The sequence below is a fragment of the Chionomys nivalis genome, chromosome 6 (assembly GCF_950005125.1).
Source record: "Chionomys nivalis chromosome 6, mChiNiv1.1, whole genome shotgun sequence".
Taxonomy (NCBI): Eukaryota; Metazoa; Chordata; class Mammalia; order Rodentia; family Cricetidae; genus Chionomys; species Chionomys nivalis.
In genome coordinates this window covers 57,312,104-57,336,472 of record NC_080091.1, presented here as the reverse complement: position 1 = coordinate 57,336,472, position 24,369 = coordinate 57,312,104, and the positions used below count along the sequence as shown (strand labels likewise).

The 24,369-nt window shown below is 45.1% G+C and overlaps 1 protein-coding gene across 1 annotated transcript in view; it reads left to right on the top strand.

Annotated features, from left to right (window-relative positions):
* Sel1l3 (SEL1L family member 3) overlaps nt 1-24,369 on the top strand; it is a 113,310-nt gene that overhangs the window by 24,766 nt on the left and 64,175 nt on the right. Inside the window, exons 3-9 of the mRNA XM_057771714.1 lie at nt 3,186-3,312; nt 5,272-5,393; nt 6,371-6,486; nt 9,447-9,505; nt 15,239-15,371; nt 17,504-17,636; nt 19,609-19,749. Of these exons, the coding sequence (XP_057627697.1) occupies nt 3,186-3,312; nt 5,272-5,393; nt 6,371-6,486; nt 9,447-9,505; nt 15,239-15,371; nt 17,504-17,636; nt 19,609-19,749 (831 nt within the window). The remainder of the gene's footprint in view (nt 1-3,185; nt 3,313-5,271; nt 5,394-6,370; nt 6,487-9,446; nt 9,506-15,238; nt 15,372-17,503; nt 17,637-19,608; nt 19,750-24,369) is intronic.

The window sequence follows — 24,369 nt, the reverse complement described above, 5'->3', positions numbered from 1 at the left end:
GAATGGATTGTTTGCGTTTGGTAGAGTGGTGCATATTCTAGAGTTGTAGAAAGTGTTGGAAAAGAGAGACGGGTTTGAATTCTAACTTGTCTATAGTTACATGTGTTCATTCATTCATCAAGCACTGGGCACTGTTCTAGGCTCTGAGAACAGAAGTGAATGAAGGTGGTCCCTGTTTTCATGGACCCTGCAGAGACAACTGGATAAGTCTCTAGATCTCTTTGGACCTACTTACCTATAAATGTTGTGATGGCGAATGGTATTGTCACTCCCTAACCTGCTCTGGTAATAGACATCACTAGTCAACTGCAGATGATTCTTGGCTTTTTCAACTTGTGTGTATGTGTGTGTGTGTGGTGTATATGTATATGCAAATGGACGCACCTGTGTGTGCATGCACGTGGAAGATTGGGTGTCCTTTTTTTTTTTTTTTTTGAGATTGGGCCTCTCCTTGAACCTAGAGTTTGAATTTTTGGGTTAGGCTGGTGGTCCGCAAACTCCAGTGATTACAAGTGCTGGGGTTCTAGGCATGCACAAGACCATGATTGGCTTATTACATTGTTACCTCTATGTGACTCCAGGTCCTCCTGGTGGCCTAGAGAGGACTCTTAACTACTAAGCCAGCCATTCAGACTTGATTTTTCTACTTTTGACGGTGAAAAATCATTCCTCCGCCACCACTGAGGTTTTCCCTGTTAGTAGAATTTTAGTGAGTCAAAGGAGCCAACCTTGACTGTCAGATAGGTTTTGTGTAAGATGGTTTTGTTCAACTCTAGACAAATGTGAGCTCTAAGCACATTTAAGATAGACTAGGCTGAGTGATAATGATTGGTAGCGTAGGGTATTAAGTACATTTTTTTTTTGTATTTAATTTTTGTCATTGATCTTTTGGGGGACATTGTCCCATTCTAAGTCAAAGACCATCTGATATTCCCAACAGCCTCTGTTAGCTATTGGACAACAAGCCTATGTGCTCTCTTGTCTTACATGGATTCTAAAATGTCATTCTTGCCAATAAACGTTGGCTGGTAAGGGACACATAAAATGGATACAGAGGGGAAAAAACAGCAGAGCTATTAAACCTACAAAGTTGGTAAGAAACACACATGCTTTTGATATTGTTGGGCATCAAAACTATGTATTTTTGCAAGGTTATTTTAGATGTTTGGGTTGAGAGTTGTCCCTCCACACTCCTTGGCTGCAAAGCACTTTGGCCCTAGCACGAGCCCTCTTTTGAGAAGCTTTGTTTTCCCGTGTAAGGTTGCTCTGCTGTGTGCTTCAGGCTTCCTGGCACACATGTGGCTGTCTGGCCGCTTCCCTCCAACCCATAGAAGCCACGCCAAGGGTGAGCTGAAATCTATCTTTTTGATGAACTGTCTTCGGAGTCTAAAGACCTCTGCAGTAGTTCCATTCACAGTCTCCATCACTGCACTCATAACAGCCCAGCAAGTCCTCTGTGCCCAAATGGAGCTCAAATTCATGTCATGATTTAGATGCTTTGGGGGAAATGGCTTGCTTAATCCTATTAAATATATATACAAGGGCTGGTGATTCTAAAGACTGCTTTTGGGATTTTCAGATCGTATTAAATTCAAGGTACTTCTACACTTAGTAAAGTTTGTATCTCTTTGGAAAAAGAGCTGAGCTGTCTGGCCTCCCAGGCTGAGGATCCTGAAATCTGTGCCAATACTGTGTTTTTGATGACTGTTTCAGAAAGCAGCTCTTCTCTCCGAGAGTCCTGGGAAGAGTGGGCTGTGTTTCTCTCGTTGAATTATGGATGTTTAAACCCAGGAACATTTTAAGAAAGAGAAAGGCATAGTTATTCCTAGGTCAAGGGAATATGGAAAATAGAAATGTATACTTAGCCTTCATTAAAGCAGTGGCTGTTAGCAAGAAAACCTAAGAGCCTGGTTTCCCCAGAATCTGCTGTGGGTATGCCTATACTCTAGAGCCCATGCTTGGGAAAGACAGTGGAGCCTGGCTCCCTTTTGAGGGATGTGCAGAGATAATATGTTGAGTGCAAGTGGAATCTGCACATCCAAACCAAAATGAGGTTGATCTACAGTAGTGGTCGGTGTGTCTTTAGCATGTGCAAGAGCCTGGGTTTGATCCCCAGAACTGCAAAACCCAAATAACACAAAAATCAGTGCAAACTCAAAAGCACAGATTTTAAAACCAAATCCCAACCCCACCTCTTTTTTTAAAAATCCCTCTGTAAGGCTCAGGTTCTCATGGGTCAAGCACTGTGCTAAAGGACCCAGTTGGTCACTTGTTGTAAAGTTTAGTGATATTACCTTTAAGCTGTGCTTGTCACGCTGCCTGTCACACACCAAATGTTGGTTACTATGTTGGCAAACTCTGCCTCTGTTTCCCCATCTGTACGCTGGCCATGCTAATGAGGCCTCAGTAAGGTAGTACATGTGTAATGCTTATACTGCTATAAACTGACTGTGCCACCATGAGTTCTGTCAGTGCTAACATCATTATAACTATAACGCAAATTGAAAATGCTTTCCCTAGCGTTAAAGGGCTGCATGCAATGTGGTTAAGAACAAAAAAAAAAGCCAGCTGAAGATGTAACTTAGTGGCAGAGTGCTTGCCTTCCTTGTGCAAGGCCCCTGAGTGCCATAAAGAAAACAGATGATAGATAGATACATACATAATATATACATATATATACATACATATACACATGCATACATAAATAGATGGTACATACATACATATATATGTGCATACATAATACATAAATAGATTACATAATACATACATATATAAATAGATGATAGATACATGAATAGATGATGGACACATAGATACATAGACACGCAGATAACAGATAGACAGATGATGGATAGATACACAGATAGATGCCTGAATTTAAACCTGAAATCTGTCCTTATCACTTCTGAACTTTGTATACTTAACCTTGGGCTTTCTCTCCACAGAATGGGACTAATAATAACAATTTGGAGTAGTCATGTGAACGAATGAAGACAGTGTTACTCAGTTAGCATGGTGGGTCCTGGCTTAGGTTCCGTGTCCTGCGAATTCTTGATCATATTTTTAGGCTATCCCTTTAACCGTGTGGCTGGAACTGGGAGTCGAGGGTGCCAGAAGAGGTGTGCCTTGGGAAGGGGCGCTTCTCCAGAGAGAACTGAAGGTGAATTCTGTGATGATTACAGATGCGGTTGCCCTCCTCAGTTTCCCGTATGCCTCCAGTGGAGAAAACACTGGCATCGTGAAGAAGCTCCCGAGGTTCCAGAACCGAGAGCTGGAGGCCACCCGAAGCCAGCGCGTGGACTACCCCACGTAAGGAGGGCAGGTCGTGAGCTAGTGGGATGGGCCTGTTTGTAGCTGACCATCTGGCAGCTAGCGGGGAAAACCCCTTCCAGAGACACAGCTTGGTAAGGTGCTTTGCACAAATGCTTAAAGAGAAATGGAGAACCAGGAAATGTAAGTGGAAATTATTTTTGTACCTAGGAGCTTTCCACTTTCCTCCATCTTTTTGGGCTGGTCCCAGAGATCCCATGAGCAAGCAGCAAACTGTTGAGGCTCAGGTCTTCTGAGGCTTCAAGTGCAGCCATCCAAAGCCAGCACGGATTGTAGTCGTGGCCTTGGCCGGTTCCGTCCTGGAAGACTGGATGAGCTGCTAGAACACCCTGGGCCTCTGATCTCCTCCACTGATTTTCAGCAGAACCCACATCTATTTTTCCTTCTGCCGAGCTGAAGATGCTGGAAATGGCTCCTAGCTCACCTCAGATCAGATGGATTTAGCCAAGTGATTTAATTCTTCCTGTGCTGCTGGCGGTAGGAAGATCTTGAGTCACTCACCGAGCGTATGTTCTCACTAAGCTTCCTTGTAATAACTTATCTTCACGAGCTTGCTCAGCTGGGCGGGTCAGGAGGGACGTCTGCGACACCATCTGTTTGCACATTGTGACACTGACTTCAAGGCCAGCTTACAAAGCCCAGAATATTCTGAAAGAGTTCTTTGGCTGTATTCCCCCAAAGAATTGAAAGCCACTGCTCCTGTAACCCCGGCTTCAAATTAGCTACTGGACTAGACAGAAAGAGCAGGATGCGTTTGTTTTACACTGAGTTGTGGCATACACCAAATGGGCCGATTCCCGGATGTGTGACTCTGAACTAGTGGTCTCTGGCATTGTGGAGCCTCCCAGAAGTGTTTAGCAAATATTTCCTGAGTGATGGATGTATCATATATCTTGGCTAAAACTATCCTGGTTGAGTTTGCTACTGTTATTTTAGCCTCGTTCCATAAATCACAGACATACCAATTCTCCCCTCTTATATGCGTTGCATGTGGGTGCGTATGTGTTCTGTATGTGTTCAGGCAGACATGTGTGCGTGCTTTTGGAGGCCAGAGGTCAACCTTCGGCTGTTCAAGTTGAACTGTCCAACTTGTTTTTGAGGCACCGTTTCTCACTGGCATGGAACTTGCCAGCTAGGCTAAGCTGGCCATTGGGCCCCAGGGATTTTCCTGTCTCAGCCTCCCCAGTGCTGGGATTACAAGCTAGCGCACCGCTCCTGGCCTTTTGCCTGGGTTGCTGGATATCCACCCAAGTCTTCATGTTTATAAAGCAAGCACTTTATCAACTGAGCCGTCTGCTCTGTCATAATGCCCCTGCAACTGAAATAGCCCCATGCAGGAATAGAATAAGTAGATGAGTTGTGCCATGTTAGTCGGCCAGAACCGGGCTACTGAATTCAGCACCTTAATGTGAGCGTTAAGATGGTGCATTCGTGGCCACATGTCACGTGGAGATGCCATTTACAGAGCACTACTCTCGGGGCTTTTATCTTTGAAAGAAACAAAATTGCTCAAAAAGCCCTAATTATGGGGTTTTTTTTTTTTTACCTTTTAATCACAGATATCAGAATAGCTCCTTATCACATCACCTCTTATTAAAATCCGTATTTTTATTCCACTGTCTTGCTTTATCAGCCTCAATCAAGAATTCAAATTGCTGGCACGTGAACATCTCAGAGAGCCCCGGAACAGTTTTGGTGCGAGGTAGAATGTCAGCGCGTTTTGTACAAAGGAGCTTAACTCCAATCTTTGCAGTTACTATAACTACCTCCTTTGTCTCAGAATCTCAGGCTTTGCAAGCCGATCTCCCATGATGAACACTAAGGCAAATCCACCCCCTTCGTTAGAAAGAAAGCAATTTACTTGGTCATTGTTAGCTGTAATTACCTGTGCTTGGATGATATCAATCTGCAGAATTTTCTTCCGCCTCCCTTCTTTAGGGTTACTGTTTCGCTGTGGCTTTATTTACTCCATTATTGCGAGGCCAGTCTCTGTGGAATTCTGTACTTTGTTGACTCTAATGAGATGTACGGCACACCTTCTGTGTTTCTTACGGAAGAGGGTGAGTATAAACAGGGCCTTGAAATGATCTTTTCGTTTTCTTATACTCTTTCTCCTAGCAGAAGCATCTGTCTGGGATAAGGAAGATACTGTCAGCATCGAAGCTCCATGAGGCTAAAATGTATATTATTCTACAAGCGGCCAGTGGTGATTGTATGGACATTGTAATAATGCTATTTAGATGTGGGATCCAATAAAATAGGGATGGGGAAAGAAAATCATGTCCTTTACACACACACACACACACACACACACACACTCACGAAACAAACCCAAGCTGATTATTTTGAGTAGACTTGGTCAAGTAATCTTACTAAAAATGATCATGGAATTATGACCACTGTGTAAAGCTGGGAAAATAAATTGACGAGATCTAGACGAGTGTTGGGTTCAGGTGGTTAGACAGAGGTGTCTTTGTTTTCTTTTCATTTGGAAATAGAAGTTGAAAATAGAAATGGGCTGTTGTTTATGCAGACAAGACCATAGGGAACCAACCATGAGCTTCAAATTAAGTCTTTTTCTCCCCTTAGGGACTCAAAATAAATACCTTATTTACAAAGAAATGCATGTATGAATACATTTTTGGGTGTTGCTGGTTTTGTTTTGCTTTTCTCTGCTCCCTTCTTCCCTCCCTCCTTCCCTCTCTCCCTCCCTCCCTCCCTCCTTCCCTCCCTCCCTCCCTCCCTTCCACAAAATCTCATGTGGGAAGGTGGGAATTCACTGTGTAAGGCAGACTGCCCTTAAATCCTAACTCTCCATCCTCCTGCTTCAGCCTCTGGTGCTGGATTTCAGGTGTGTACCACACTGCACCTGACTTGGCTTGGCTTTTGTTTAAAGGAGGGAAAAGGGAATTTTTATTTCCTTATTTATTCTTATAACTTCTTAGACAAATTATTGAAAAAGTGTTACCTCTTCGCATACCATAAGGGGCTCCTTGCCAATGTCATGACCTTTCATTTTTTTTTTTTTTTTGGGCAGGTGCTTTGCATATCCAAATGCATCTTGTCAAAGGAGAAGACCTGGCTGTAAAAACAAAATTCACCCTGCCTCTGAAGGAGTGGCTCCGACTGGATATCTCTTTCAACGGAGGCCAGGTACCTCTGCATTCACTCTGGAGAGCTGAGAAACATTGCTGTGAACCCAGAGAGCCACAAAGCCTGGGAGGAAATTTGGCCAGCGATGGGCCCTTTACAATTACACACTTGCTAAATCGAACTTTATAGATGGAAGTTTAAATCATAAGAGTCTCAGCCCATTTAATTAACTTTTAAAGTGCTTCTCTCCACTCTGTGGTGAAGGAGTAAATAATATAGCCAGTTCCGTAGCTACAATTATCTGAGCTCTCCAGTCCTTCCTTCTGCCCTAGGGAGATAGGCTTCGTGCAGGTAAGTGTCAAAACCACATCCGCCATGTTTACATGGCCTTATTCAATCTACAACTTTTTTTTGGTAGGGAATTTATTGGCTAGTTCAGCTAAAAAAATGATTTGACTGCTTTTGGCAATTGAAACAATTGCTTATGTTTGGCACTAAACACACTCATAATAACCAACGCATATAAGTGATGATTGTAGTGGGATGGAGGGTCTCTATCTATTTTGTACATAAAGCATTGCTCATAACTGTTTCAAGCCTCCCATAGCAGAGATTTTTATGGTTTGTGGGAAATCTGTTGTTGTAATTGAAGACGATTCCATTTCTCCATCGATGCGATGCTGGCATGCTGGCTTTTTTCTGGTTACTTTATTTTCTCATCAGCTTTTCTTATTGATTTGTGATTTTCCTGGAACAAAACTGGAGGAGACGTTTTGTTTGTCTCGTGCATTAGATAATGCATGGTCCTCTCCAGTGCTTACGGTCCCCACAGTTCTGCTTTCTGAGGAGGAAAAAAATATTAATCAGGTTAGTTTTTGCTGCTTTCCTGAGAGGACTGAGTAAGATTCTAGCTGGGAATTTTCATGTGTTACATTTTTCTTTCCTTAAAAGATATTCAGTAACAGAGCTGAGGTCCATGTCGCCCATGCCCATATATGTGAGGCACATGGCATGTCACCAAGACAGGCATCAAATCAGAGCAGATTCATAGGTCTTATCCTGCACCTGCTGTATGTATGGAAGGCACCGGCTCCAGTTACTTATAGACTATTTATGGAAGTAACATTAAGCACGTGAAGAGAAGTCATAAGGCAAGCTTAATTGCCAAATGATTCATATTGATTTCTAGGAGGAAGACAGCGTTCCATGCTGGGATGCTCGGGGAAGCATTCGTGTACAAGATTTTTATGTTTGGGCAGAATTTAAATGGAGAAGAAAGGAGGGGGATTTTCTGCACATGCTTGGGAAGTTCACAGACAAGCCAAGTTGACTAGCGTTAGTCTATTGCTACAGACTCTCTGGAGACAAAGAAGTTCATTCCTCACAGTTTTGAGAGCTGTTGCTGGCATCTAATGAGAGTCCTCGTGCTGCGTCACAACTTGGCGTGGGCAGCACTAGAGGATAGCCAGAGGGAATATTCCAACTCAGATCTTTCTCTCTCTCTCTTCTTCTTAATTTATTTACTACATCTGCATACATATATGTTTATTTTCATGTGTAGGTATGATATGTATGTGTGAGTGCCAGTGTTCACATGGCACAGTACATATATAGAGGTTGCGGGACAACTCATGGGAGTCAGTCTCTCTTTCCACTATGTGGAATCAAACTCGGGTCATCAGGCTTGGTGGATCCACCCTTAACCATTGAACTATCTTTTGTGCTCTCTTTTCCTAGTTAGCTGCTAATCCCATCAAAGGAGCCTATCCTTATGGATTCCTGTAATACGAATCCTAGAGTTTTCACCTCCAAATAGCATCAACACATACATTTAGGATCAAATTTTCAATATATAAACTTGAGGAATATAGAAAATTAATAGAAGAAAAGTTGTATCTTTGAGGCAAGACTGTGCAGAAATCTTGGATTTGGACTTCAGCTTGCAAGGCAATAGAGAATCATAGGTAGTGTTGGTTATCCTAAGGGTACAGTCTCTTAGCATGAGAGATGAGCCGCATGGTGTAACGCATATGCGGTGATGTGGTGAAGCCACGAAGGAGTAGGAAGAGCAGAAAGGTGGAAAGAAATCAGTACTGTGTGTGTGTACGCGTGTGTGTGCATGTGTGCGTGTGCTCTTTTGCCAGTGGGTTTCAGATGCTTTCAGACTTGTCCTTCTGCCTCCTCTAGACTCCTTCATGGATATTGGCCCAGACCTCTGATGGGATTGCCACACTCACTGCTTTGGCCGAGTGAATCACTCACTTAAAAATAAATGGTCGCTAAGAAAGACAACTGGTTGAGTCGTTTTCCTTCTCATATGCCCCATGACTGGTTGGGTTGACTTCTAGTGGTTTGTTTGTCTTCTGTAGACATAGAGTGACCTCTAAGTCCTGTCAGTGAGGCTCTAGCAAGGTCAGCCCACATTTGCTAAATACGTCTTGTGGAGTGCCAGAGTAAAAGTGTCCCCGTTAGTCCAGGAATTCACACAGTATCCCTGTACCTAAGAAGAACCCACTGAGACAACACATAACATCATGAGAAGAATATTGTCTTCACCAAAATGAGGGTGATGACTATTGTTACTTAGGGTAAGGGAAGAGGGACCAGCAAGCTGTGTAGAACATGCAGTCCCCGTCTGTCTCTTCTATGGCCCTGGTAAAATTAGTAAAACTTCAAAACCTACTTGTACTACCAGATGTACTTCCCCGTCTTTTTTATGAATTTAGAAGCACAGACACATCCAATCAACCTCTGGCGTGAAGTCTGGGAGCGTCCAAAATCCACTGGCAGAAATTGCATTGTAGATATTTTTAGACACACCATCAAGTCACTTGGGAAAGCTAAATTTATTAAGTCTTAAAATATACACAGGGCTAGTAAACTGTTAATTTTATTTTTGTAGAAATTAATCAGGAGAATGACAAGTCCATTTCATGAGTAATTTATACCAAGGACCGTATGTAGCTGTAGCGTGGGCTGTACGGACCTACCTGACACTTTTGTTCTCTCTCCCGACGTAGATAGTGGTCACTGCCAGCCTTGGATGGGACTTGAAAAGCTACCATAATCAGACCATGAGGTAAGTGTGGTTTTCATTCACAAGTAGACCACTCTAGGGTTACTTCATGTTGTAGTCTTCATGCTACAGCCCTCAACTGTGAGGTTATTCTACATACCTTTTCCAAGCCAGACTTTGTTGTTGTCGTCTTTAGTTTGTTCTTGTTTTTCATGTTTATCCCCTACCCCGTGTGTGTGTGTGTGCGCGCACACTTGCCTGTGTACAGGTGCTATGGCATATATGTGGAAGTCAGCCATGTTGGGCACGTTTAGGTCAGCCACCATGTGCACATGGAAGTCAAAAGATAACCTGCAGGAGTTGGTTCTCCCTTTCCATCATGTAGGTTCCTGAGATCAAACTCAGGTTGTCAGGTTTGATGGCAAGTGCCTGAACCCACGGAACCATCTCTGGGCCCAGACTAGACTTTGTACTTTTTAATTTTACCAGGCATCGGTTTTTCCTGCATATATGTATACACACACACATACACACACACACACAATTTGTACTAAGCAAGGGAAAGTAGTCGATCTTTTTCCCAAATCTCACCATAAATTCTTCCTTTATAGCACTTTGTAATTTATTTTCTTTGAAAATTATCTTTTACGAAGGATTCTAAAGAAAATAAATCTAAGTATTAATGTTGCTCATTGTGAACAGCTGGAAACTTTGGCATAGTGTAGAGCATAAAAGTAGACAGTCTTCATATTTATGTTCATAATCTCGACTTGAAATGTGTGCAGCTATTGATATCGGCACAGCTTTTCATCCCCTGTAACCATCTCCACGTGACTTGAAGAAGCTGAGAGCTGGGTCCCTTGCCTTGTGCTTTGTTGTTTCTTAATTTGTTCCTAGATCCACACATGATAGTGGGTTTTCTAATGTCAACCACAAACAGCCTTCATTAGGTATCTGGGAAACCCCATTATATCGAGATACTCAGATTCCCTCAGAAACTGGCCACTGAGGAAACCAGAGCAGAGAGAGGGTGAGATGGGACTAGAAGCTACACTCTTTTCCTCAACCATTCCTGTTCACGTGTAAATCCAACTGGTTTCTAGTAGGCTCCAGGAGTTTAGAACAATTCTTGGTTTTGTGTGTGTGTGTGGATGGATTAAAGGATTAGGGTTTTCTTCCCCCTCAACCCCCTCCCCCCACCAAAAGACCAAGGATCTATCATCACTTAGCTGAGGAAAGGTCAAGAGTAATTTGATAGCCTAGAGAATGAAGCTAAGGATAAATCAGAAGTCTTGAGGTGTGCCAGAATTGGCAGAAAGCACCTGACACAGGCAGGTTTTCTTTATGGAAGTGACTTCTGTGACTAATTCAAGGGATAGAGAAGCCCAATGGGATCTGGGGCTCCTTCAGAAAATGCACCCCCTCAACACACCCTGCCAATAGAAGAACTGGGGTAAAGCCAGGACCACAAGGTATGCAACCCTCTCCTGGGGTTCCTGTGAGCAGGTGTATAGAATCTCACCCAGAGTCCTACCTTCACAGTGATGCAAGTATTGTAAAGACATCCTCCTAGCTCTCCTCTTTGCTCTTGGAGGGTAAGCATAGTGTTGGCTATGTCTACATAGTGGGGGGAGTGTTAGAGAAACAGAAATTAAGGGTTCAGCAATACAGTGCTTGGTACAAGTAAGAGGCTCTGAATGATATTCAGTAACAGGAATGCCTTCAGGTTACATCCATCTGTCCATGCATCCATCCATGCATCCATGCATCTGTCCATCCCATACTTATTGAGCAAATTTTTCACATGCCAGACACGGGCTTGATTCAGGGGCTGGGGAGAAGGTAAACAGACGGAATGAAGTCCCTATTTCCAGGAAACTGAAAAAAAATTTCAATAAAGGAAAGTGATACCGAACAATAAATTCACAAATAGATTTAAAGTTTCAGGCTGTCAGAAAAATGCTAGGAAGAAACGAATAAAGTGTCTTTAGAGAGTCAGAACTTATATCAGGTCCTGAGAAATTGACACCAGATAAAAACTATGGTCAGAGGTGAGGTGTCCTTAAGTCTCCTCTTGAAGAAACTGCAAGTCTGGCTGTTTCCTAATTCTGAGCAGTGGCCTGTCTAACAATGTCTGTGAATCTTCTGGGCTCTGGTGCTCTCTGGTAATAAACGCGGGCCCTCTATGTCCAGATAAGGGGAAGATCGTTTGCCAGAGTGTCTGCGGTTTTCCAAAGAGACTAGTCCGAGCTCTGGAAGAGTCTAGCTCAGCTTTCGTGTCAGCGAAATTGATGACCATCAAGCCATACACAGCACAAGGGTTCTCTTGCAATCTTGTGCAAACGCTGAGCACCTCAGAGGGGGAAAATGTGGAAGCCTGATGTAGAGATGCAGATGGAGATAAGGCTGGACACAGCTCCTGATGGTTGATCATGATGACAATTTAAATATTCTTGGGCAATGACATAGAGATCAAGTAATTTGTTAGTAGGTGAAAAAATAAAACAGTTAAAGCATCTTATGTTAATTTAAAAACATACAGTAGTTCCTCTTATCCAGGGGTTCACTTTCCATGGTTTTACTTAGGCACAGGCAGCAGAGGTCCAATACTATGAAGTGGAAAATTCTGCAAGTAAATACTGTGTACATTTTAAAGTACTTATTGTTAGGAGTAGCAGCATAAAATCTCTGCTACTGTGCCTTGTCCTTTACTATGTATCCATGCGGTGGGTGCTACTGTTACTTCTCTTGGTCTTCAGTTATCACACCGGCTGTCAAGATATCAGTGTTTGTCCCATCCCCACTCTACTTATAAACTCCCCAAAGCACAAGAGTGGTGTGGCTGGGGCTTGAGAAGCCCCAGGGGAGCTGTTAGGAGCTTCTACAAAGTATCCTCTCACTCCCAGGAGAAGAAAGAGCACAGCACTGAAAGGAGACCACATTTGCATATGTTCATGATAGTATGCTGCCCGGATGGCTCTACATTATCGTTTGCTATTGTTCATCCTTTACTGTGTGGAGTTTATAATTAAAGCTTATCATAGGTGTGGCGATGCAGGGCAGGAAAAGCAGCACAGGCAGGGTTTGGAGCCATATAAAGTTTTAGCCGTCTGTTGGGGGTTCTTTGCTGCACCTCCTGGGGGGTTAGGGATTGCTGTGTAAGTCTGCATTAAACTTTCTAGACAGGGCCTGCCTTCCTTTTGTTCTGAAAATTGGATTTTGTTAAGGGTTTTTTTTTTTGTTGTTTGTTTGTTTGTTTTGCAGAAACCACACACAATTTCTTCTTTCCTTTCCAAAATAGGAAGAGAGAAGACACTTGTGAAACAGTTTGAGGCTCAAAGCCCTTCAAGATTTCTTCAGTTTATCTTGTCGGTCTTTCATAGTTATTTATCGTAATGCCATGACTAAAACTTTCCTCTGTTGAGTCTACTCAAAGTAGTAATGAGTTTGCGTCTGTGTGTGTGTGTGTGTGTGTGTGTGTGGCTTTGTTTCCAGACAGAGTCTCACTATGCTATCCAAGACAGCCTTGAACTTTTGATCCTTCTGACTCATCTCCCTGAGTAGCTGGGATGACAGACCCAGGTTAACGTGGTCTGTAATAGAAGGAGCTGTCAGTTCCCCAGTTCTGTTTTGGTAGAGTACTTATTGGAGTAAATGCCAGGATTACAACGAACACATAGTTGGCAGTATTTGTTTGAGAAATGAACACATCTTGGTGTAAGCCTGGGCCTCAGATGGTGGGAGCGGAAGTCCAGCTGCGAGATGAGCCGTGCCCACCACTGTACTAAACACATTGTGTATTAGCTGTTAAGTATCCAAAAATCTAAAACCTCGATGCTCAAAATCTGGCAGTTTCTGAGTGTCACATCAGATTTTAGAACATTTTAGATGTTCAAGACATTTCTAATTTCAGAGCATTTGGGGAGTTTTAGATTTTGAACATCTGATTCAGGATGTTCGGCCAGGTGCATCTATGCATGCCCTGGAATACCCAAGCCCTCTGAAATCTACAGTACTTTTGGTCTGAAGCATTTGGCTATTCAACCTGTATCCATTCAACCCTCACAACAACCATATAAATAAGCAATGTTATTTCCATGTTTAAAAGAAAGGGGCAGTGTTAAGGGCTCCAGAGAGCCTCTACTAGGAGCACCCAGTGTGTTGTGAGCCTTGGCCAATAGAGTCGCAGAGAATGGGACCTCTAGCAAGCTGGTTCATTAACAAAGTTTCTCGTCCATTCAGCACCAAGTACTCCAGCGAGAGTTGTTAGAGCATTCCAGTCTTCCCCGAGGTCCTGAAGAACAGAGCCTGTTCATCTCTCAGAGTTACTAACTTTGTGATATCTCCTGGAGAGAGAGGGAGAGGGAAAGAGAGGGAGGGAGGGAGGGAGGGAGGGAGGGAGGGAGGGAGGGAGAGAGAGAGAGAGAGAGAGAGAGAGAGAGAGAATCTTCCCTAGTCCATCAAGGCTGAGATTATGAAAAGACAAGTCCCCAGAGTGGAAGCCCTTTGTGACACTGGCTGCCAGCAACACAAGCCTATTCTATTCCCCACCTCCTCCCTAGCTAGGAACACCTGCTGGAGAACTAGAGACCATGGTCTTGCTGAGGGGCAGTCAGTCCGTCTCTGTCCTGGAATAACCCCCGGCTGCCTGGCTTCCCTCACCCACCTGTCATGGAGCTTGCTGGCTCCCTGGCTTCTGGCGGCCTGCCTGTCATTTTGTGCCCTCTTCCTGGCTTTCCATCTGCCCTCTCTGCCCTTGGCTCTCTCCTCTTTGCCTGGATTCTCACTTGATCCTTGCCTCGAGTACCCTGCTGTTCACATATGCTCCGGTCACACCATCACCCAGTTCTAGTTTGGGTTTTAAGTGGGTAATAAGTGCACATGGTTTAAGAAGTCAAAACTGAGGAAGAGAAAGGAGTAAAAGGAAGCTGGAGCCAAGCCTTGCATCCAGTGCCCCACGTACTCCCGCCTCTACTCCCCACCCTATGGGGAAATGCTTTCATTAATTGTCTCTTGACTATATTTCAGAGTTTGTGCAGATGCAAAAAATATCCATTTTCTCTACACAAATAGAACCCCCCACCCTCTCTCTCTTCCTCCCTTCCTTCCTCCTTCCCTCCCTTTCTGTCTGTCTCCTGTGGCTCAGACTGGTCTTGAACTTACAGTGTAGCTGAGAATGACCCTGAGTTTCCTAGCTTTGTGCCTTACAGATTCATATGTGGTGCTGGGGCTTGAACCCAGGTCTCTGTGTATGTACCAGCTAGCTCCCTTCCCCCCTCCCATCTTTATTTTTAAATTTAACAACATAATTCAGGTCTCCAGATTTTTGACCCTTTTCAGTTTACATAACAAATAAAGTCACGTCTGAGGCTTGCTGGCTGGCTGCCCCTCGCTGGTGCACACCTGGGCTTCTCCAGTCTTGACTATGAAGAACATCGCAAGATCACCTTCATGCACTTTAGACACCACCTGCTTGTCCTTGTCTCTCCCTGGTGCGTCACGCCCTTCCCGGCAGTGTGGACATTCAGCACATCCCCTGTCGTTGGGCTCTTGTCTCTGGTCATGACCTTTGACCTTGCTATGGATGCCTCCTCATCACTGAATTTTACTTCTCATCTTTGTCAAGTCATCTGCATTTTAAGTTTCTCCTTAATCTACTCTCTGTTCGCTCAGTAAGAAATTTGCCTTTTAGAACAAAAGCATTGAAGAACAGTTCTCAGTATTTCCACTGAGTCTCTTTCTAAATAACCGGGTCCCGGCCCCAAGACTGTCTCTATCCTTTCTGCTCCTCTTTAGCTTCCATGAAGATTTCTATTATAACGACACGGCTGGATACTTCATTATTGGCGGGAGCAGGTACGTGGCAGGCATCGAAGGGTTCTTTGGACCCGTGAAATACTATCGCCTCCGCAGCCTACACCCTGCACAGGTGAGCCTGTGGGATCAAGCAGTTTGCCGGGAGCGTGTGGGACAGTGGGCCATGGGAGGCAGGAAACACTGTAAACAAAAGAGTCACCCAAGCGGACTGAACCATGCCTGGGCTCAGACACCAAACATAATTAATATGGAGGCTTCCCCTGAGCCGGTCCAATAATAGATTTTTGTTACCGTGCGGCTCATTTAGTACTCATAAAATGGAAACCATTTACTTCCTCTGTTTTAATAACTACTAGCTTAATTATAGAGTAGATTTTTATCAGGCTGTTGCCTATCCAGTGATTAAGCTAATGAAAGGAGAGAATCTTAGTTATTTGGTAAAGCGTCTTTTCTACGCTATTATTTAAAGTATCGGAGGAGGCGATACTCCAGCAAATTAAAGTCCGCCAGTCTTTCTCCTTCTCGGCAGAAGCCCCGCTTCAGCTCGTGCTGGGGTAGGCAGACCACAGCAGACCTGGCTGAAGAGGACTTTGGGTCCCAAGCTGAATTGGCTATACCTTTATCACACATCCCAACACTCCCACAGAGGGTTACCCCAGCCTTCTCCAATCCTTCCAGAGGATACAGGACTCCCTACCGTGTAGCTTCCTAACAGTGTCTTCTCAGCCCTCCTGGGGAGATTGGAAACCCCACCAGATGTCTGAGAGGGGACTGCGCCCTCATTCCCTTGACCCTGTGGGGTCCAGGCAGAGACGCAACAAGAGAAAATAGAACTCCTGGTTCCCTATCTTTGAGATGTCAAGGAAAGGAAAAGTCATGTGTTCACTTGTTCAGTAAACACTTCAGAGTGGCTGCTTAGTGCCAGACCCTTGGCAAGCATCTGGCTTAGGATGAGTTTCACACACTTTGCTGTTGTGGCATGTGGTGGTGAGTGCCTGTAATACCAGGAGTCATCAGGTGGAGGGGAAAAAAGTCAAGAGCTAAAGATCAAGTTTGATGCCAGCCTGGGATGCAGGAGACCCTGTCTCACAAAAACAAAATAAAAATATTTTTTGATCCCAGGGATCAAACATTGGGCTTTATAATTTCTAGATAAACACTTGACCACTGAGCTTTCTCTCCAGATTTAGACTCTTTCCTTTCTTAAAAATATTTTTTTAAAAATTCTTTTTGAGACAAGTTTTCAGTAGGTGGTCCAGGTTAGCCTTGAATTCACCCTGGAGTTCAGACAGGCTTTGAACTTTTGATCCTCTTGCCTCAGTTTGTTGATTACAGATGTGATTACAGATGTGTGTCAACAGGCCCAGCTTTTAAAAAGTGTTTGAAGAGAGCCTGTTTAATATCACGAACAACACACACACATAATCAATGTATTCATACATGAAACTGAAATAAAAGTGTTACTAAGAATACCTCCTCCTGCTGGTTGAGATGGCACACACACATAGGATTTGCTGAAGGAGGCAGAGGCAAGGAAGACCACGAGTTCTAGAACAGCCAGGGCTACAGAAAAACTCTGTCTCAAAAAACCAAAAAGAAAAAAGAAAAAAAACCCTCCTTCTCTGCTGTGTTCTAACGTTTTGAATCCTTCTATGTAAAAGCAAAAGAAACCACCGCTGCTCACAACCTGTGAGCCTGTTTCATGATGACATGCATGCGAAAATGCAGAGTTAAGATGAAGTACCCTGGTGCTGAGGGGCTTGGCTCTTTGGGATTTTGACCTGTTTGTCATAAAATAGTCACATGACTTAATTGCCCCGTGTTTGGGCTCACTGAGATGCACATGTGTATCTGGCCACCCTTAGGACTGTAGGGAGCTGTGTTTTGGAGCAGTGGCCCTGCACTGGCTCTCGCAGACTGAGGATGCTGCCACAGAAGGAAGTGGGCAGAGGACCTCAGGTAGCAGGCACAGCTTGGGGAAAATTAGCATCCTTGGGGAAGATCGGGAAAGGACCAGGCCTTCAGGTCACACTGATGTGCAAGCTTTGCCGATGAGATGGGACACCAGACACGGGGAGCTGGCATGGCCTTGAATTGATCCTAGTGGCATTGATATGCAAATCCAACTGAGATGATTGCTGGTGACGTCCACGAGAGACCTCAGTCCACTGAACACACCTGACTCAGTAGTAGCTATGGGCATTTGATGACTTGTAGTTCATGCCATCTCTTGCCTTCCTGCAGATTCTTAATCCCTTCGTTGAGAAGGAACTGGGGGAACAAATCAAGTTATATTATGAGCGGTGCGCTGAGGTGCAGGAAATAATATCCAGGTACGCGGCCACCGTCCAGGTCGGGCGTGAGAGACGGGACACATGTAAGTACAGGGCATCCTAAGCTCTGAGTTTGCATGGATATCTTGGCTGTGCTCTGGGAGGACTGAAACAGAAACATACACTGTGTACCACTTGGCCCAGATACCAGCAGGATCAGATGCACCTCCAGCCTTCCACAGATGGATGGGAACCAGAGCATGCCCTCCACCTCCATCCCCTATCATCCCCCGAAAAGCACCGGCAGCATCCAAGAACTGAACCTGGTCAGGGTTCCCACCATACCTGATCTTATTTAAGAAAACAGATGAATGAGCGTGTTTCAAACCTTGCCTAGAGGTCTCCCTACCTAGAAGGCAGATCTAAAAAAACAAAATGCATTGGAAATTTTAAATTAATCACTAGAAATCATTGTACACATCGGTGTACTTTTGTTTTAGACCATTAATATCTGAACAATGACTTTGCTATCTGGGGCTCTGTTTTATTCTCGGATTCTTAAAATCAGCCCAGGAAAGCACTGGGGAACTCGGCAGAAGGAACAGCTCTCAAACAGACTGCTTTTCCGGGTGCTCATTTTGCCCAGTACCTCCTTTCCCACTCAGAGCTTGGTCCTGTCTCATTCCCAAGGTCCCAGCTTAGATTTAGCACTTGTAAATGTTTGTGTGCTTTAGATCTTCACTTTTGATGTAGTGACACTGCGGTTAGCCATGCATGTTCCTGCGGGGCACTTGTCCTTAGCCAGAGCAAGTTCAGTATCTCAGTCTCGCTTGCATGGTCTAGGTCCCCCAGAAGGGAACTTCCAGTTCCAGGCCGGCAAAGGAGGGGTACATAGATGTACCCCAAGTCACGCCCCAGCCTGGTAGGGTCACACAGCTGTCGGGGAGGGTGGCGGGTGATCGGCACCCCTGCAGTTCTAGTCAAGAGTGGACTCTCAGGCTGGTGGTATAGCCCAGAGGGTAGAGCCACCAACAACCTAAATACAAGCCTTACAATGTAAAGTCAGTCTCTGGGATCCACATGATGGAAGAGGAGGACCAGCAGCTCCAAGTGGTCCTCTGATCTTCACTTGAGCTCTATGTACATCCCCCACCCTCCACATACATACACACATTAAGATACATAAACAAAATCTAATAATAATAAAAAAAGACTCGATTATCTTGGGCTAAGGAGATGACTCGGTAAATTATTTGCAAGCATGCGGACCTGAGTTCCCTGTCCAGAGTCCACATAAAAATTCGAATATGGTGTCACTCGCTTGTAATCCCAGCACTGGGGAGGTGGAGCCTGGGGCTTGCTGGCCAGCCAGGCTAGCTCCTAGGTGAGCTCCCAGGACAGGGAGAGACCACATCCTAAAGGATAAATGATATCTCTGAGAGTGACACTGGAGATCGTCCCCTGCCTCGGTGTGTATGCTCACATGTATGTGCGTACCCACACATGTGCACCCCCTCCCACACACATGGGAGCATACAAAATGTGAAAGAATAGACAGACCGTCCTAATCAGCCACTGCGCTTCCCACCGAATCATGCAGAAGCAACGATGCTGCCAGGAGAGGAATAGTAATGCCCCAAAGAGGAAACGCTTTTGGGTAATTTACACAGCACCAGGTGTGAGACCTTGAGGCGAAAAGCCAGTCCTCTATGCTGACCAGTTTGGTGACATCAGGGAGATGATTCTAGTCTTGAACTGTTTCAGTTCCTTGGGGGCTCTTGGGGCTTGCTCTTCAACACACAAAATGGTCTCGATCTTGGCCTCTTGGGGACAAGCCAGAGGCCAGCTGCTCACTCTGCAGAATTAGTCAACAACCACCAACATCCTGGGCTTGTTCTCTTGGATTTGACCCCCAGGCAGGGTTGTCATGGCTAATTTCAAATCCCTGAAGGATCCAAGTCAAATCCAGGAATGTTAGTTTGACTCCTATTCCAAGCACCCCTCAGGGAGGACCATTTTTAGAAGGAGAACAGCTGTGCTACTCCTGAAGAGGTGATGTCTTGTACTCTTGCGTAGGTGACGTCTATAACTCCTACCTGGACCTCAAGCGCAGGTATGGGAGACCGGAGGTGTGTCGGGCATTGCCCTGGGAGAAGGAGCTGAGAGACAGGCACCCCAGCTTGTTCCAGACACTGCTGCAGATGGACCTGCTCACTGGTAACCGAGCCCCTGCCTAGGTTTGGGGTGCTAACTGGAAAGGCGCCCTGCTTTTCTGTCTCACTCACTCACTCACTCACTCACTCACTCACTCACTCACTCACTCACTCACTCACTCGGTGATTTATGCCTTGATGTTATTTTTAACTCTAGTGTTCTAGTTTAATTTTCAGATTTAAATTCTGCCCTTGTGTGTCCACAGCGCTGAATATATCTATGCACATTTCCAAAAACTTAAATTTAGGGATCACTCAAGCGATTCTTTATCTAAAGCCAGGACTGCACGCGGACAGGCCGCCGCCAGAATTGACCTCCAAATGGAGTTAGTTTGCAAAATATCTTTTTGTGTATTTGAAAAGAATTTCATTATCAGTATCTAAAAACTTTCAGAAAAATGCAAATTTCTAGCTTTACTTGAAAAAAATCTTCAAAGAGGAGGCTTCCCTGGGCCTCTGTTCCTGCGGTCAGGGATCCTGGAGGGAAGGCCCAGGTGTGGGCATGCTGTCTCCGCACAGCCTCTCCCCTCTGATTTTCACTCCTGCCCTTTACTGTCATAGATCTCGCCTGCTGGGCCCTGAGGTATTTGAACTTGAGACTCCTGGTTTGAAGTTCATTTCAGTGTAGTCTCAGATTTACAGGTCCCTCTGGATGCTGGCGGTTTCTTCTTAGGCCCACTGCTATGTGAATTTGCTTAGTTAAGTACACTCTGTAGAGCCACAGCAGATCTGGAAACCATGACTGTTAGAAAGAGATGGTCACGTGGGAAGCACACCAAGCAGGTACATGTATATATCCTGGTGATAAAGACCCGTTGTGTTCCTGGTTACCGAAGCAGGCCTTTGAGTCGAGGACATGAGAGCGTGACCTCCTATGAATGGCAGTGTCCGGGGGCACAGGCTTTCTTTATATACAGGATATTTGTTCTTGTATTCTTTAATATTGACTGAAGAACTGCTCAGTCACTTAGCTTGATTGAAGAGATGACGGAAGGTGCCTCCTCTTGAGTGATGGGCCTCCACACAAAGACAAATTGTAAGTCATTTTAGGAAAAGCAATGGAGGCAAAGGCATAAAGAGAGGCATGGCTGCTTCTGGGCCCAGGTGTCCCAGAGGGCTTCCTCGAGGAGCTCCCGTCGTGACTGCTTCTTGAGGCATTTTTCCAGACGAGAGAGGCAGGAAGGAGTAGGTGCTGAGGCAGAGAGGAGGGAGCAGCACAGTGTGCTGAGTGACTCCTATGGGATGGGAAGCCAGAGATGACCAAGGAGATGACTCAGGCAAAACTTAGTCACCAGCTGGAATCGGCATGTGCCTGTAACTTGTCGGAGGGCTTCGGGCTGTAGGTAGAGAGTAATCGGAGGGCTTTTCTGATGTTGCTCTGGCAGTGGCCGGGGCAGGAAGGTGAGCTAGGAGAGTATGGAGCAGGAAGGGATTGCATAGTCTTAGGAAGAAATGGTGGAGGCCTGAGTAGGACAGTGATAGCAACGGAGGCTAAGGACTTGACAAGGGTGGTTTTGTAGCACACGTGTCTGCTGGGTGATGTGACAGCACACATCATGTTCCATGACGCCAGCGCCTCTGGAGCCGGATGACCAGGCTCCAGTTAATTTAACATTGACTCACTGTGTGCTTTTAGGCAAGTATTTGTTTTCGCTAAGCCCTGGGCTCCTCATCTACATACCGGGGTGGTGGTGGTAGAGGTGGTGGTTGTGGTGGTGGTTGTGGTGGTGGTGGTGATGGTTGTGGTAGAGGTGGTGGTGGTAGAGGTGGTGGTGGATGTTGGGTGGTGGCGGGGGTAGTGGTGGGGGGGGTAAAGGGGGTGATGGGAGCTCCTGTAGTAATCCTTCCCTCCTGGTTCAGTGAGCTGACATGCATATGAAACACTGAGGGTTGGAATGGGAATGTAGCTAAGTGGTAGAGCACTTACTTGCCTAGATTGTGCAAAACTCTGACCCTAGCACTGATAGATAATAGATAGATGATAGGTAGATAGATGATAGATAGATAGATAGATAGATAGATAGATAGATAGATAGTAGGTAGATAGATGATAGATAGATAGATAGATGATAGATAGATGGATAGATAGATGATAGATAGATAGATAGATAGATAGATAGATAGATAGATAGATAGATAGATAGATAGATAGATAGAAATATCACTCCAGACTTAGCAGCATCCCTCATTTTCAGCATTGTACTCATTTGGGCTGGAATGGTCTTTGTTTCGGGGTCCCCCTGTGCATTGTAGACACTGAACAGTGCTAGTGCCCCCAAGAATCCCAGTCTCCCCAACTGCTATAATGACTGAGAAGAGGTACCCCATGTTTTCCCTGAGCCTCTGAAAGGCGGTGGAGATGCCTCACACCTAATAGAGGGAGCGCATGCTGGATGTTGAGGAGTTCAAACCAAGCTTCCGACCACAGCCACCAAAACCGGTGCCTGTGATTTCTGATTGTAGTTAAATATAGCGTCACTGGTGGGAAGAGAATCGAGTCATTTTCACAATGTATTCTTTTTAAAGAAAATACTCTCAATACAAATGCTTTCCTGTTATTTTTACAGCTCATAGTTTTGTTTATTTGTATTTAGGACTATTTTATTCTCCGTGGAGGCCTGGAAATAGAATCAAATGAAAAACTCAAATCATGAGCTCGTAGGACAGCAAGAGCTAGCAAGTCCCACCGGCAGAGGCCAAGCTGCTGTGGCCCTCAGGAGAAGAAGGGCCCCCACCCAGAGCCAGATACTCCACCCTAGGATCTACCATTAGACTTGTCAGTCAAATGCAGACAGAGTTCAGGCCAAAGGAGATCACCAGGAAGCAATGCCCCCAGGCTCTGTGCCTCTCCTGAAACCATAGCCGTGGCCTCCTTGGGGCACACAGCCACTACTTGCCTCCTCTGCCTTTCCCTGGGGACCTCAGAGGAGGGGTGCAGGAATGGAAGAGAAGGTGCATTTCTGGAGCCAACACCCCTTTCTGCCAGAGACATCTGCTTCCTTGGTTGGGTTGGAAAGGCCCCGGAGCCTCCTGCAGGGGCAGGGTACACACACCATCAAATTCATCTCTGCCTGGCATGATGCCCTTGCTTGAGGCTGTAATAGCATCATCTGGCTAACCCAAGAGAGAGCAATTGGTGTCATATCTCAAACCCAGCTTCCTAACAAGGTTGAGAAAAATGCAGAAAACTTGATTTTAAAAATTGAAGGTAGAAAATCAGTTTACATGTTTAGTGGACCTTCGCTATGGTCTCTTACCAAAAGAAAGGTAGTAAAGCTGCCAGGCCTGTGTCCTTGGTCTCTTGAGTAACCTTTCTGACAAGGTCACCCTTCCGTTAGCATCTGGCTAGCCTCAGCATGCTCCTCGCAACTCATCTGTAGAAAGTGTGTCTGCGTTCTCTCTTGTACCGTCGCCCTGGCATGTCTTGCCTCATTGATTGGTAGACTGGCATAGACTTCCCTTCACTATGGTTTGCTTGTGGCTTCTTCCACATGGGTTCAGGTGATAGAGGCTTGGTCACTAGTGTGGCATTGTGGGACGAAAGGGACATTTCAAGAGATTAGCATCAGGGGCTGGAGGAGTGGCTTAGTCAGTTAAGGAGTGGCTGTCCAAGCAAGAAGACCTGAGTTTGGGTCCCTAACACCCAGATGAGGTAGCACATGCCTGTAATTCAAGTAGGGGGAAGGCAGAGACCAGAGGATCCATGGAGCTAGCTGGCCACTTAGTCTTGCTGAATAGGTGAGGCCCAGGTTTGGGTAAGTGGCAAGGTCTCAAAACTTAAGTTGGGGAGAGTGAAGAACTTTGGCTTCCACACATGTACGTACAAGTGCATGGGTATACTTGAATGCAAACATATGTATGAGACACACACATGAAGTCTTGGATACTCCAGGCACTGCCCTCAGAAGGGATTCTGGTTGTTCTCATGGGATCTCTAAACTTTAAAGAGACTGAATTATCATGAGACTAAGTGCAGACATGGACTCTCTCCAGAGACTCAGGTTTGGCCATGTGGCATCTCTCACTTGCACTAGCTCCCACCGTAAGATGGTCTCTAGGGTCAAGCTGAGGCCAGCAACATCTCCTTTAACTTCCAGAGCTGTGCCTTAAACCAAACCTCTTGTCCTTAAAGGAAAACACCATGTCCTGAGCATTCCACTTATAGTAATCAAGGCAGGCAGGTGTGTGCATGCTATTTTCCACATCTGAGATAGGCTTGGAAACAGACTTGAGTGGCAGATGTTTGATCTTAGAACTCTTGCTGCAGGGCTGGGATAGGTACAGAAGATAAGGCTCTTGTTGAGTAGGTTCTTAACTCATTCTCAACGGTTCACGCCTTAATTCACTGAACAGGTATTGGCTGAATGTCCGCCGTGAGTTAGAATAGAACAAAGAATAAGGAAAAGACTTTTTAAATATATTTTTTCGGTGTGTGGGTGCATGATAGCTATTTGTGGATGTTCACAATACAGTGTGAATGTGGAAGTCAGAAAAGCATTTTGTGGAATGAGTTCTTCCTTCCACCTTTATGTGGACTCTGGGGATCAAACTCAGGCAAACACCTTACCCCCTGAGCTGTCTTGCCTGCCCAAGTTATGTTTAGACAAGATGTTTTTATTTTCTT